Raw genomic sequence first — 13,972 nt, forward strand, 5'->3', positions numbered from 1 at the left:
AGTTTATGTACTGAGGATGACGTTCTATGGTGTGGAATATCCCTTTGGCTAGTTTGGGTCAGCCGTCCTGGCTGTGTTCCCTCCCAGCTCCTTGTGCACCTGCATGCTGGTAGAGCATGGGAAACTGAAAAATCCTTAATTTAGGGTAAGTGCTTCTTAGCAACAACTAAAATATCAGTGTGTTGTCAACATTATTCTCACACTAAATCCAAACCACACTGTACCAGCTACTAAGAAGAAAATTAACTCTATTGTAGCTGAAACCAATGCCTGTAGCTTATTACATGCCTGTAACTTTGGTTTTTCTTTAAACTGGCAATATTTTTCTCAGGCTTGGATATTAAAAATCAAATATTCTAGCTGTTCTTGAAAACCCAAGTTACAGTCATGTCTGAAAAGTCCTATTAGGGGACCATATTTTGTTACAAATGCTCTGCACCATACACTGCATGCAACGCTTCAGTTAAACTAAAAATGCTTGAATACATAGAGGGTTTTCACAAAGGTGAACCTCAGTTTTGGTAAGGCTGGTCTCCCTGCACATCCTTTGTAGACGATGGGAAAAGATACACTCCCCCAGAGGATGTCTCTGAGCGGCTTTCTCTTTGGTGGCTGTAGAAGGAGACTGAGGAGATGAGCCTCACTGGGCTAGTTAGTCTTGCATGGTAGGGGAGTATTCCTAAAGGCTTTGTTCAGTGTTATATGGAAATCGAGATATTCCAGAATATATCTTCAATTTTCAGATGCTTGTTATTTTCCTGAAAATGTTGACCTTGTGGTGACATTTCTGCCTATGGAGTTAACTTCAGGACATTTAGGGAACAGCTTCTCTCTTATGAAAAACAGAGAAATCTCTTTAAAAGAATAATAGTATTGTGTGGTGGTTTTTTAATTGCAGTCTCTCGGTGTCTTAAAATGAATATGTACTTGTTATGGAATTAAGCATTTATGAAATACCACTGATTTTAAAGTAATGAAATTCAGGCTAGAGACTCTAAAGAAAAGTATGTATTGTGTTATGTACCACTAACTTGATCAACAATGGAGCTAATGTTCAAAAATTCCAAATGTCTGCTTCAGTATGTTTTGTCTATGAAAACATCCTGTCAATATTACAATATTGTGAAGTCACACATTTTCATGTTTTATGACACAGTAATAACATTTACAGCACAGCCTTCAAAAAGACAGAGATATGTCTGCAGTTAGTATTTTAGTAATGGTTATTAAAGAGGAATTTCATGACATGAAGGTCCAGACAAGAACATCCAAATACGCTATTTCTTGAGTAGAGGAGCAGTTTCATCATAAGGTAAATTCTGCAGTTCACCTCCTTTTGAAATAAAACTTAGTTTTTTTGTGCATATGCTTTCTTTTCCAGCCAGCTACATATGGAGACAAAAATCCAGTTTGGATAGAGAGGGAATTACTGAGTTTTCTTTTGGTTTTTTTCTGAAGGTATGCATGTATTGCCAAGATTGCTGAATCACTCCCAGGTGACCTAAGGATAACCCCAAACTGGTCTACTTTGCATTTCATAATCAAAATTCAGTCTTTCAGCTCATAGCATATTTGTTCATTTGTGTTTCATAACTTGGAAAAGACAGAGAGATGTAGAGAAACTTTAATCTCATTGTTATTAATCACTATATTCTTTAAATGGGAAAGCACTTAACTGTTGTGTGGAGTGCAGTTGCATGAGAACTGGCATCCAACACTATGGCAATCTTAAAGTCTTTGGAAAACAAAATAGGTTTAACAATTAGATTAACTAAATGATTAAAAGGCACTGTGCCAACCGGCTTAATTACTAGAGAAAGTTAGGGTATAAGATAGTCTTGTCATATTAACCTAACTAGCACAATTGTACCAACTGTGAATTTTCTGTAAAGCATCAACAGAACAAAATGGAGCGTGTTTGAAGCAGGAAGAAAAGACCAGCAGTGATCAGCCGACTTTGTGCAGTATGTCGTGGCTTAAGCACAGTGATTGTCTGAGTATTACTCAAACTCATAGGTGGACTAAACACTGTATTTCTAAAAAATAGGTTTAGGTACCTATCTTTGACCTCATCGGAGAGGATGCCATATGATTGGTCACCATTTAAAACTATTTAAATATGAAATTATTGAAATATGAAATACAAAATATTTCAGGAGCTAGCCATATTTGGCTGTGTATATTAAAAATCTGCAGCAATATTTCTCTTTTTTTGCACTCCTATTATCATGACCCCAACAGCTGTTGAGAAGATGCTGAGAAAAGACGATAAATGAAGTTTTGTATTTCTGCAATTTGAAATGTAAAAGCAATGCTTCAATCTGATAAGACAGATTTTAAAATTCAATCTCATGCATGTAACATGTCACGGTCATGTAAGTTAAAGAATTTCGTCCAATCAATTTCCCACTAACTCCTTTTTAGGAGAAGCATCTTCACACATCTTCATTCAAATTCCTTGTGATGAGCAAGGTGGTATGTTAAACCTGTGGTCTGTGATGTCAGTTAGTCAACAAAGATGTGATCTGGAGGAGCAGCTTGGAAAAAAACCAGCACATTGAGTATTTTGTGGTTGTTAAGCTAGGAGACCAAAGCAGTCTTGGTCTCCAGGGAATCTGGAGGAGGGGTGCAAGTGTCACTTCTGGAAAGAAGTCATTTCATTGAAATATCACTGCAACTGGGTTCCAAGCTACAACAACAGTGTTTTGTGTCCTCAAGTGCCTTTAACTTGTCAGCAGCATGGTTATTACTGATGAATCTGATAATCCTGTTGCATTTTATCAAAAGTGTAACATGACTCAGCTGGCTAGCCTTTGGAGTTTCAATTTTGTACATAGGTATACATTATTGAATAACTCAGGGCTTGGAATTAAGCTGAAATGAATGCCCTTACTTTCATAGAAAATTGTCTGAAAACATTTTTTGAAAATATTATTTTTTGTGTCTTCATAAAGAAATAGGAAAAGCCAAGTGTTCGGCTTTTAAGTACAGTTCTGTTCAGTTTTGAGAAAGAATTGACAGAAATTTGATACTTTGTTTCCATATTTAAAACATTATTTAAAATTATTTTTGCACTTTTTTTTTAAGTGAACATTCTGTTGATACCTATGCGTAGTAGTGATTTTAATACCTTCCAGTGACTAGTAAAGGTTCATTTTAAAATAACTTTCTTTATAACTGTACTTTAGAGAAATCTTTGTCTGGAAATTATGTTCTAAATAATCCAAGAAGCAGTAGCTAAGAGACAGGACTGAAATGCTGTCTTTTGACAAGAGTTTGAAATCCTTTTATTCATTGAAAGGAAAGCTTTCCTTAAAAATAATTTGTAACACTTAATAGTATACTTCCAACCTAATACCTGTTTTTCAGTTCTGTAATAGAATTTCACTATCTCGGCTAAGTAGAATGAAAACCCCAGATTGGGCACTGGGATACAGTAAAACAAACTGTAATCCTACTTCAGATATGGGGAAGCTTTGCTTACAGTGAGGTTGTTTTGAGGGTAGGGTTATTTCCTGGGGAAAGAAGAATGGATGGAGTCCCAGAGCATACCGTCCTCATCAACAGGTCTGCTCTTCACTAAGTGAACAGGTCTGCTGATGTAAACTAGGCAAACCATTTTTTTCCCCCAAAAAAGACTAAATGTGATTTTTTTTTTCTTCTGATAACAGATATACAACTTGGTTATTAATATAACTATTATATGACATTATATATTCCTTATCACTGTTAATACTGTATAAGCTGGAGCGGACTAGAAATACAATGCCAGAGTCCAGATCAAACTGTTAGGAGCTGCAATTTGAGGAAAACTGAGAAGTTATGAAGAATACCGTTATGACCTTCTAGAATTACACTTCTCAGACTACTACTATCACATGAATGCCTTCCTATTACAGAACAGAAATTAAACATTTTAGACAAATACATTATCAATGGAACTACACTAAGAATTAATTAGGTCATGTGATCCAGATCTTTCAATTGGCTTGCTTCTATCAATGTGATGAATCTACTTTTTTGAGCAAGATCCTCAACTCATTTTAAGTAAACCACAGCTGCTCAGTCTAGGGGTTATGGTTCTTTTGTGTACAGTGAGCGTTCGAAGGCTCTGTAAAAGGAATAACAGCTTATTTAAATTTTTTAATTTTACTTATTTTTTTGTTCAGAGTGGTGAGTAGTCTTATGTTCTATCTTGGAGAAAATGAGGAGGTTTCTAGTGGTTAATCAATGTAGTTCCTCTTAATATTTATTTCTTTGATTTCTGGTAGGTAAAAAATAATGAATCAGTATTATAGTAACTAGCTAATGGCTTAGAAGTACTTGATAAGTTAAAAGTTGAATTGTTTACAAATGGAAATCTGCCGATCTTGTTACAATATTGGCTACAGTACGTCTGGCACTTCGAAGCTGTCAATGACCAGAAATTAATTATGTGGTAAATGTGATCGGAAATTGTAATCATCCATCATTTGTCTTTCCAGAAAAAAAAGAAAAAAACCCAAAAAACAAAACCAACAAACAACTAAATTTAAATTACCTGATTCCCATCATTTCCTAAGTTCATGAACTTGAAAAAGTAGTACTAAATATTTATCCTTCATCCTCAGGAAGAAAAGAGAAACAACAGGTTTTTAAGTGTTCTCCTAAAGAAGACAACATAGTTGTATCAAAAATACTCAGTAAATGTGATAAAGCATAATACACAATTCTGCATGTCTTTGTTCATTTAGTTTCTTGTTTGTTTGCTGTAAACTGGAGAAGGCATGAAATACTGTGAATTAGAATAATAACTAGCAAGTTGGTAATAAGTAGTTAGCTTTTTGGTGCATTATACATACCTGTGCCTTTATGGGAGAGAAACCAGAATGCTGTGCTTAACTTAAAATTGCTGGAAAAAGGAGGGTACGAGAAAGTGACAAAAATAGGCAGTTGGCTTTTGGATTATTTTTCTCTTAGTATTGCGCTTTTGGTGCATCAGCGACTGGTCACAGCTAAACAATATGGCCCCAATGTCATCTGTTCCTGTTTATTTACAGTTCTGTTAATTGGCATTGCTGAATGTGATGAATTACACAATGCTGATTTGGAAAGACGTTTGACTTTCATATGAACTTGTACATTCATCTCAGAGCTATCAGCTGACTAGTAATTTATGCTTAAGCATCAGTGTGAGTTTTCAGCATGGGTTTCAAGGAGATATCTACCAAAAATTAAACACTTTTGGCTTTTCCTGCCAACAGTATGCTGCTGTCATCAGTGTTTCAAACTTGGTACCAACAGCGGTTGTGGTTTTCTGCATTGTCCTTCACATCCATCCTTACACATTCACTGTTCAGTTTCAATTACCTGTGCATTAATGTCGTATGAACATATACAAAGCTAACCTGAGATGCTGAAGATTTCTGCTCTTGTTTTGATTCAACTGATTGTATTAATATCCTCCATGACAGAATATTTTTGTCTGGTTACTGCATATTTTGGCTGCATGTATGAAAACTTTATATTAATACTTACACCATAATTTTAAAAAGACATCTAAATTATTTTAGGTTAGAAAGCTCAGTTATTTTAAAAGAAAGTAGTAATTGGTCTATTTATTACAGCATCAAAATGATCCTTAATGCCATATTAAGTGCCAGTTGTATCTGTATTTCAGTACTTGAACTTGAGTGAATACATCCTAGTCACGTTAAGGTTTTGATGAAATGTAAAATGATACTGCATATATAGTAATCGAAGTTGCTCTGTAGTAGATTTTTTATGAAAATATCACTCTTGATGAAAAACCTGTATTTCAGAGAAACTGATTTAAGTGGTATTATTTCTGAAGATCTTGCCAAAATTCTCATGACCTACCATCTCTCTGAAGCAGGATTCAAAAAGAGGAAAGAAAGCTAAAATATGTCTGGCATTGCTTACAATAGTTCAGAGTACATTAGCAGGTTTTTTCTGATTATCAGTCAAAATCAGGTATGAAATTTTGGAATAATCAAAAGGAAAGCTTTCCGTTGTATCATTGAAGTCATTAGAGTCTCAGCAAAAGGAGTATGAGAAGTAGGAGTTCCTACACCATAGAGTACTTTCAGCAAGTGCTGCTTAGGCTTTGGACTTCTGAGATCTGGCGTAAACACAAAGTTTCTCGGGTATTTTTGGTTGGTTTGTTTTTTCTTGTCCTTGAACCCAGAAGAATAGTGCATACCACATGCGGTTGCAATAATTTGCAGCCAGTTCTGCAACAGGATGTTTCTGCTCAGACTGTTCAGCTTGTAGGACTCATGAAGGCAGGTTGGAAGTTTGTTCTTCCAGAATGCTCTCAGACACATTTGTGCTACAAAATTTTATCAGTATGAAAATTTTTAAATAATCATACTGATGCTGCAAATTCACTTCCATGTGTTCACCCTGGGCTGCCTTTACTGCTACATTCACGGTGCATCACACTTACTGTGCATCAAGCTGTGCAGCAAAAATGTGTGAACCTTCCAGGTAGGTATGGCAGTGCCCCTCCAGAGAGTATCTCATTTTACCCTAATTTTAGGGGATACAGGCTGTCTTTTGGAGGCTCTGTCAGCCTGGAGATTACCCATGGAAGCATCAACAGGCTGTTGCTTCCAGCAGTATATGGAAGAGTCACAACTCAGAGTGACAGTGAAGTGTCCTCAGGCAGACCTCACTTGCCTGTCCTGTATGACAGGAGCTGTTGTGGAGGGTGGGAAAGCACAGCTGCATCTACTGTGCAAATAGCGAGGGGAAGCATCTTTAAAAGGGAAAATAAATTTTTTAACTGTTTCATACTCTCCCTATAGAAATAATTTATGAGAGACTTGATGACTTGCATGCTTGATGGCACTGGCAAGTATCTGTGCCTTACTAGGTCTAGCTCCACACCTTCTTCCAAACCAGAGTTACTAATGCAGTGCCTTCTTCATCCTGAGAGTATTGCTGTGCTCTCAACAAACTGTTGCTCCCTCTTCCTCTTTGATGCTAGTTTTAACATCATTAAATCCTAAGATAGGGGTTTAAACTTGCCCGCATCATGGACACTGGTGTCAGTAGTTTCAGTGTCATCTAGAGGCACTACCTTGTGTCTGCCTGGAGTCCAGCGGGGACTTCTACTTGCATGGTCTTCACAGCACAACACACCAGTAACGTGCTTATGCTTTGCCACAGAAGACAGAACACAAGGACGCTGCCTCCAAATAAGCCAGTAGCAGGAGGGATTGGCTTGATGCTTGATGCACCTGAAGAAGTGAGTACCCACCACCTCTGGTAATTCAGCAGGAGCTAGGACTGTCCAGCTAACTCCGCAGTTTTAGGGCTGATGTAGAGGAGGTTTATGGAGGAGGCTTGGATGATGAGGAAATTGAGTGGCAAAGAGTAGCCATATATGTCTTATGTGAGGTCCAACTTCTCTCATCCATCATCAGATAGATTTCATCATTCATCATCAAGTAGACTTCTAAAAAATTAGAAATCTCCTTTTTGCAGAAAAATTTAGTAACACGTGATAAACTTCTTCATTTGGATAAAAATAAGGGTGTCTTATTCTAAGCAAAATACCTGAAATTTAATGCCCAGATTAGTGAGTGAGCTGGATGAGGAAAGTCAAGTCCTTTCTTTGTAAAATTCTTTGATTGCAAATGGAATTCTTCTGTAAGCTTCAGTCAAAAACCACTTCTTCTGATAGCCTCAAAAAATGATCCGTGTATTGCAGACTTGTCTCTGAATTTGTATATTTCACATACTGTATAATGGAATAACTAACCTATTTTATAGTTACTGTACAAAAAGATTAGACCATTTAAATTGTCATCTTCTTATGAAAAGCAAGGAAAGCAAAGTGCAAATATTTAATGGAAGTATAAATGATGAACAACTTGTAATGCATGCAAAAAGAAGCCATGGTTTGCTGTGGGACTGTGCAAAAAGAACTGAATAATTCATCAGGATAGAATAAATAAGAATATTTCAGTGCAGCAGTTGCAGGTTTGTTTATTGATCTACCTAGTATAAGTTCTTAAAGTGTTCATTGGATAGCGCAAGCTAGAAAATGGAATATACCTAAAACACTGAAAATGCTTTATTTCTGGTTTTGGGACTTAATTGCCCATCAGGGAAGAAAATCCCAAACAAACAAACACGAAAACAGAAAAAAAAACCCCAGCGCATAACATAATGAAATACAGAAACTAAAGTTTCTGTAACACCTAAGAGTGGACTATTGCAGAATGCCTATAACTACAATTTTCTTACAATTACTAAGTGGTAATACTTAGGTATTAGTAAAACTGACCTACTATTATGGCCACTCAAACTTTGCATCGTTCTGTCCTCCTTTCCACTCAGAAAAACAGAGGAGAGATGGTTTTGCACAAGTGTCTATAAACTGCACAGTGTAATCAAGTCTCAAATAATTAGCCAATTAAAATTACACATTGAATACCTCCTTGAAACATCATGGTCTGCAATCCAAAAATGGCCAACATTAGTAACTAAATTTAATTTTGAGTAACTGGCCTGATGAAAAGAGCTAGTTCCCTTCTAGTTGAGACCTTTTTCTCTGGAAACCATGAGAACCAAGACTGAGTAAGTCTGGACCACTTTTTGTGTAATCACCTCCCCAAGACCTTGCTTTTCTTCCCCTTTGTCATCACAAATGATTCATCTGATAGCACCGCTCAGATCTTTTGGCCACCCTCGGGACAGGTCTCCAGAATGGGACTTCAGTCCTCGAGCAGAACCCTTTCTGAGGAGGCTGTAGAAGAAGCTCTCCAGTCTCATGTGTTGGCTTCATCCCGCTCCTTTCTACATATCTTCTTCATCAACAAAGTTGTAGAAAACCAACTCCTCCTAAAAAGTCATTAACTTTGGAGCTAGATCCCCTTCACAGGAATCGGCAGCACCTCTGAAAGCAATGTGTTTTCGTTACATGTGTGAGGTAGACTTAGCGGTCATCCATTGCTATGCCTGTAGCTCAGTAGATGAAGAATATCCTTGTGCCCATTTTACCAGTCCTGGAGAGCTGCATGCTGATCTCTGACGTTCACCAAGGAATAAAGCTGGGTTCCTATGGTATCAGTACTACGTCAGATTCAAAAATATGAAAAAGAATGTATTTAAAAAAAAAAACACTATTAGGACAATTATGAAAACGTTATCTTTACGTATATTTCTTATGAAGCCTTGTTAGGAGGTTTAATGGCTGACATACATCTTAACAGTTATAATTTTAATCATTTTTTCCCCTGTTTTGGAATAAGCATTATTTCCGTCTCTCTCTTTTTAAAGCTTTTAAATGTATTTTACCATTTTCCTTTTTTAAAGTGATTTTCAAAGTGTGGGAAACGGCATGAACTCAGCAGCGGCAGATCCCTGTATCCCTATAGGAGCACTGCATCCCGAGAAGTCGTTCCCTCCTTCTCTTACAAGCATCCGTTTGTAACTTGGGGGCTCTGGCAGAGGCTGCAGTTGAGGAGGACATCTAAGACCCATTGAGTGCATGAAGGCACTCTGACATGCATTAATGCCTGGTATAGTTCAGTTTAAATAATGTGAGCAGAAGTGACAGAACCTGGGATGGGAGACTTCTGAAAACTGGTCATTTATCAGAGGAGGTGCTGCTTAGCTCTTTTTCTGAGATCTCACAACTTCAACAGTATTTTGCCTACCTGACTTCAACTGTTGAGATGTGTTTGCCCAGTGATTTATTATAGTCTGTTCATTATTATAGTCTGCTTTATTCTGTAGCGTCAGCTCCATTGGACATACTACAGTGCATATTACATGGCTGGTAAAGATGGACACAGCTAAGGTAGCATAGGGGCAATCAGGAATTAGTATGCAAGGAGGGATGATACTGTAATAAGGTTCATCATTATTAGTGCCCCTTTAATGGGCTACTCCTTCTTAGTCAGAGACTGCAGTGCAGGCTATTTTGGACATTTTAAGATGCTCAGGCTTTTAACATCATTGATTTTCTCCATCAGTGATGCTACTGTTGTCATTCTTCATCTAGAAAACCTGTACATATGGAAGCAAGATCCAACACACTTCACTCAAACTGTGTCTGCACCTAATTCATGATTTTACTTGACATTGTTACCCGATGCTCAGTTTAAACAGGTCATTTTTTCGCTTAAAAAAAGCTGAAAGCTTTCTCTTCTGTTTTCCTTTGGAAATGTAGATAATCTGCAAGCAATTTGTGGACATTCACAGAATCTGCGCAAAAGAAAGGAAGGGTAACAAAATTATTTTGTTCTTCAGGAGTTATTTCTGTGCATTCACACCACTTGCTTATTTCCCCCTCTGGGAGGCCAAAAGACTGCGACAGACCTGAGAGAAGTACCTGAGACCTTCCAGGGAGGCGCATGATTTTGCATGCATCTGAGCAGCATCATACTTCAGTGTCATAACTTCAGGCAGTGCCCGAAGAATGGCAGTGGCTGGAAGAGAACCATCTTTATTTGCTACAGCTTTATAGACTGCTTTGGTTAGTTTGTGGTGGCCTCCTACAAGAAGGTATTATGATTCAAAAGTGTTTGCTATGTCCAACTCACCTGACAGGCTTTTTCTGTAAATTGCAATTTGACAGTATTTTAACACTGATCCTGCAGACCAGATCCTTGCGTAAATAAAACCCTTTATTAGAGGGTTTTCTAGTGAATCAAAGTCTTGTGCTCAGTTCTGAAACCAGCACTTTCTGCAGTCTTTGTATTTTAATGATATGTTCTAGACTTTTGTTTGGAAAGAACATACAGCTTAGATGCTAAATATGCTACTGCTAGCATATTCTAAAGCACAGCTTAAGCCATTGAAAAATCTGTGGTAATTAACTGAATATTTCCTTTCTGCTTGGTTTAAAAAGGTCAGCCCTTCTTTGTGCCAGTTTTCAAATCTTTCCAGCATTATTCTTTTAATTTCCTAGATAGTGTGCCAAACACCTGGAAATAAAATTTCCAGATCTGCATCTTTTGGATATCAAGTGTGAGCATACAATAGAGTGATAAGTTAATAAACGTAAGGCATTCATACTCTGTAGGGCAGATATTGGCAGGTCATTAGTGAGCTGCAAGTGGCTCTCAATGCATTGTGTGTGCATGAGTACTTTCACAGAAGATTGTAAGCCTTTATAAGTGATTCAGCCTTATGCCCTACAGAAACATATTGCAGGAAGGAAGACTGCTAGAATTTAAAAGTAATTGAGGTTCCAATACATGACAACAATAACAGTTTGGCTTCCCTTTTTGTGACGAACTCCTGCTTGTAAATTGCCAGAAGCAATATTCTTTACTTGCTTATTCCAACTGAAGGATTTGCAAAGGTAACTAATTTCATCCTCTGATTCACTTCTTAGAAATCCTTTTTTTTTTTTCCCTTCTGAAAACGTAACCTGAATTCTTCTAATTTGTCATGGTGGCTATTTTGGGGGTTGGTAAAATCATAAGCATTACCAGCAGAATCGTGAGCATTCCTTCTTGTACTGTTTGTAACAGAATCCTGTTTTGAAGCTTGATGCAGTTCTGAAAGAATATTACAGTCTGCTGAAATTATTTTTAAAGTGCTTGGAAATTGCTGATGATATGCATAAATTACTTTCTTTATGCTATATGTATATCTGTGCATGTGTGAGGATGTTTATACACATAATACAAGAAAAAGTGTGCAAGTTACATTCACATTCGTATATATATAGACACACTCAGATGCGGTATTTTTTAACATCTAGTCAAGATTTATCTAATTGACACATATTTGTATATCTGTGCAATCTCTAGCATCCTTCCCCTCAACATATATTTGTTATTTTAACAAATCATTATACTTGTGTAAACAAAGACTAAACACTATACAGTTTTAATTTACCTTCAGATTATGACATATCCAGAGAATTACTTTCTGAATTTTGGTCAGGTTTTGGGGTTTTTTTTTGGTTTTGGGGGTTTTGGGGGGTTTAATGCCTGCCATGCAATGACAAAGGTTTATTCTCCCTTTGTTCTTTTCAGAGTGCTGCAGCAGCTCCCAGTCCAGTGCTAGGAAACATTCCCCCAGGAGATGGCATGCCAGTAGGTCCTGTACCACCGGGGTTTTTTCAGGTATTCAGAAAAATTATGATTACAGGAATTTTAGGATAGAAAATCCTCCATAATACTGTTTACAAGTTTGTAGAAAAGGTCCTGTTCTAAACTGTCTCACTATATAGTACAATACTGGAGAGTTTATTTTTTAACAAAAATGAATAGGTGGAAAGGAATCTCTCTGATTGACAAATATTTCACTTATGAAATAGTACAGCACAACGTATTTCAAAATTTCAAGGATAAGAAATGGTGCCAGTTTATGAGTGGAGACTGAAAATGCTTGAATATAATTTTAAAATAATTTCTTATGATAATATACATACATTGCATTGAAACTTTAAGAACGTTGTTGGTCACGTTTAGCTCTGTGGTAAAGCCACAGGCCAGATTTTTAAGATGTTCAGGTTTCAGTGGGAATTAGACCTAGGCAATTAAGAATATCCCACTGAGCATCTCCTTGCACATTGAAGATCTCAGCCCTAATGCCTAAAAAAACAAGCCAAGGATTTAGACTGTGTGTTGCTTCTGTTAAGTTTTATCATAAATGAAACTAAATACCCAGTTAGCACTTTGGACATTAACAGTACAGAATACTCTGATGGAAAAAAATGGGAGCTTTTAGTGCAAGGCCAACCTAACAGTTGTAATCTGAGATTGGACTGCTCCTATGAGCAAGCTTGCATCTCCTCTTCACCAAAGCTCGGTTGTTTTTCTCCACACTGGCAGACTACTGTGGCTGTGCAGCAGGAGCAAAAACTAGCAGCATCTCTAGCATTGAAACAGCTCTTTAGGAAGAACAGAGATTTCCACTTCACATACTTGATCTCATGTTGTGAAAGAAACAACCCAGATTTCAAAGATTGTGATGTGGGGAGAATATTGTGATGGGATATTCCCTAAAAACCAAGTGCTGAAATCCAGGTAGAGACCAGTGTCTTTTTCCTTCTTCCCTGAGATACATAGAAAAAAAAAAGCATATTTCATCTGGAAAAAAAGAAGAAATGTTTTATTTATTTTTATATCCAAATGATGATTGTACAAAAATGGCAGGATATCAGCAGTCTTTCTTTACACTGTATGTAAGTGACAACATTATTCGTATGGTCTTCCTTTTCCCACAGTCACAGAGGGAAAAACTGCAATCTGCAGTATGGATACTGACATAAAGAAACCCTGAACCTGGCATGAGCATGTTGTTTCCTTTGTCAACTCAAAAACTGAGGCATGATTTTTAATACATGAATGAAAAGATATATTTGCAATTGAAGTAGAAAATACCTTACTGTTGCCAGTCACAAAATCCTCAGGAGTTGGCAGAACTGAATAATTATTTTATTTCTGCCTTTACTGTTTTGAACAGCTGGTTAGGTAGATTTTTTTTAAACGCAGTTCTATCTTAATTTTTATATTGTATAAATATTTCACTTTTTCTTAGTTTAGCCGCCCACTCCAGTTGGAATGTCAAAGGAATTAAAGTTTTTTTCTTTTATTGACTTTGAGGACAATTAAGAGGGGGAAGGGGCACAGATAGGACAAGTGTGTGAAGTGTAGAGGAGAGAGTAACTATTTTAAAGGTTTTGCAGGAGGAGGATGTGGGAGTTTTGTTTTTAGAAGCGTGAAAAGACTCCTAGCCACTCTAGATCTTTAAAGATGTAAGAAAGACAAGATGATAGAAAGTTAAGTATGGGTAAACTTTCCTTGTCTGTCAGTATCTGACTTCAGTCTTATGTGAAGCCCCACCAACAGCCTGCTCTTTTTGCAAGGCCTGAGATTGAAAATAAATGAGGAAAATCCATTTTCAGTGTAACATAGTTTGTGACATTAATCAGAGCTATCGTCAACTCAACAACACAGCCAATTGAGTCTTCTGCAAGGCAGGTTCCAAGAGCTGG

At 37.0% G+C, this 13,972-nt stretch overlaps 1 protein-coding gene across 12 annotated transcripts in view; it reads left to right on the top strand.

Annotated features, from left to right (window-relative positions):
• The window catches only part of SSBP2 (single stranded DNA binding protein 2), a 195,313-nt gene that overhangs the window by 114,853 nt on the left and 66,488 nt on the right, over window positions 1-13,972 (top strand). For 9 of the 12 annotated variants that reach the window (XM_052776720.1, XM_052776711.1, XM_052776718.1 and 6 more), the window contains exon 5: window positions 12,006-12,095. The exons of 2 other annotated variants lie outside the window; for them this stretch is intronic. In XM_052776720.1, the coding sequence (XP_052632680.1) occupies window positions 12,060-12,095 (36 nt within the window). In that variant the 5' untranslated portion in view covers window positions 12,006-12,059. Of the gene's footprint in view, window positions 1-10,266; window positions 10,522-12,005; window positions 12,096-13,972 lie in introns of all 12 variants that reach the window. One more of the 12 variants, XM_052776724.1, reaches the window with a different exon arrangement.

This window comes from Harpia harpyja, chromosome Z (assembly GCF_026419915.1).
Source record: "Harpia harpyja isolate bHarHar1 chromosome Z, bHarHar1 primary haplotype, whole genome shotgun sequence".
Classification (NCBI taxonomy): Eukaryota; Metazoa; Chordata; class Aves; order Accipitriformes; family Accipitridae; genus Harpia; species Harpia harpyja.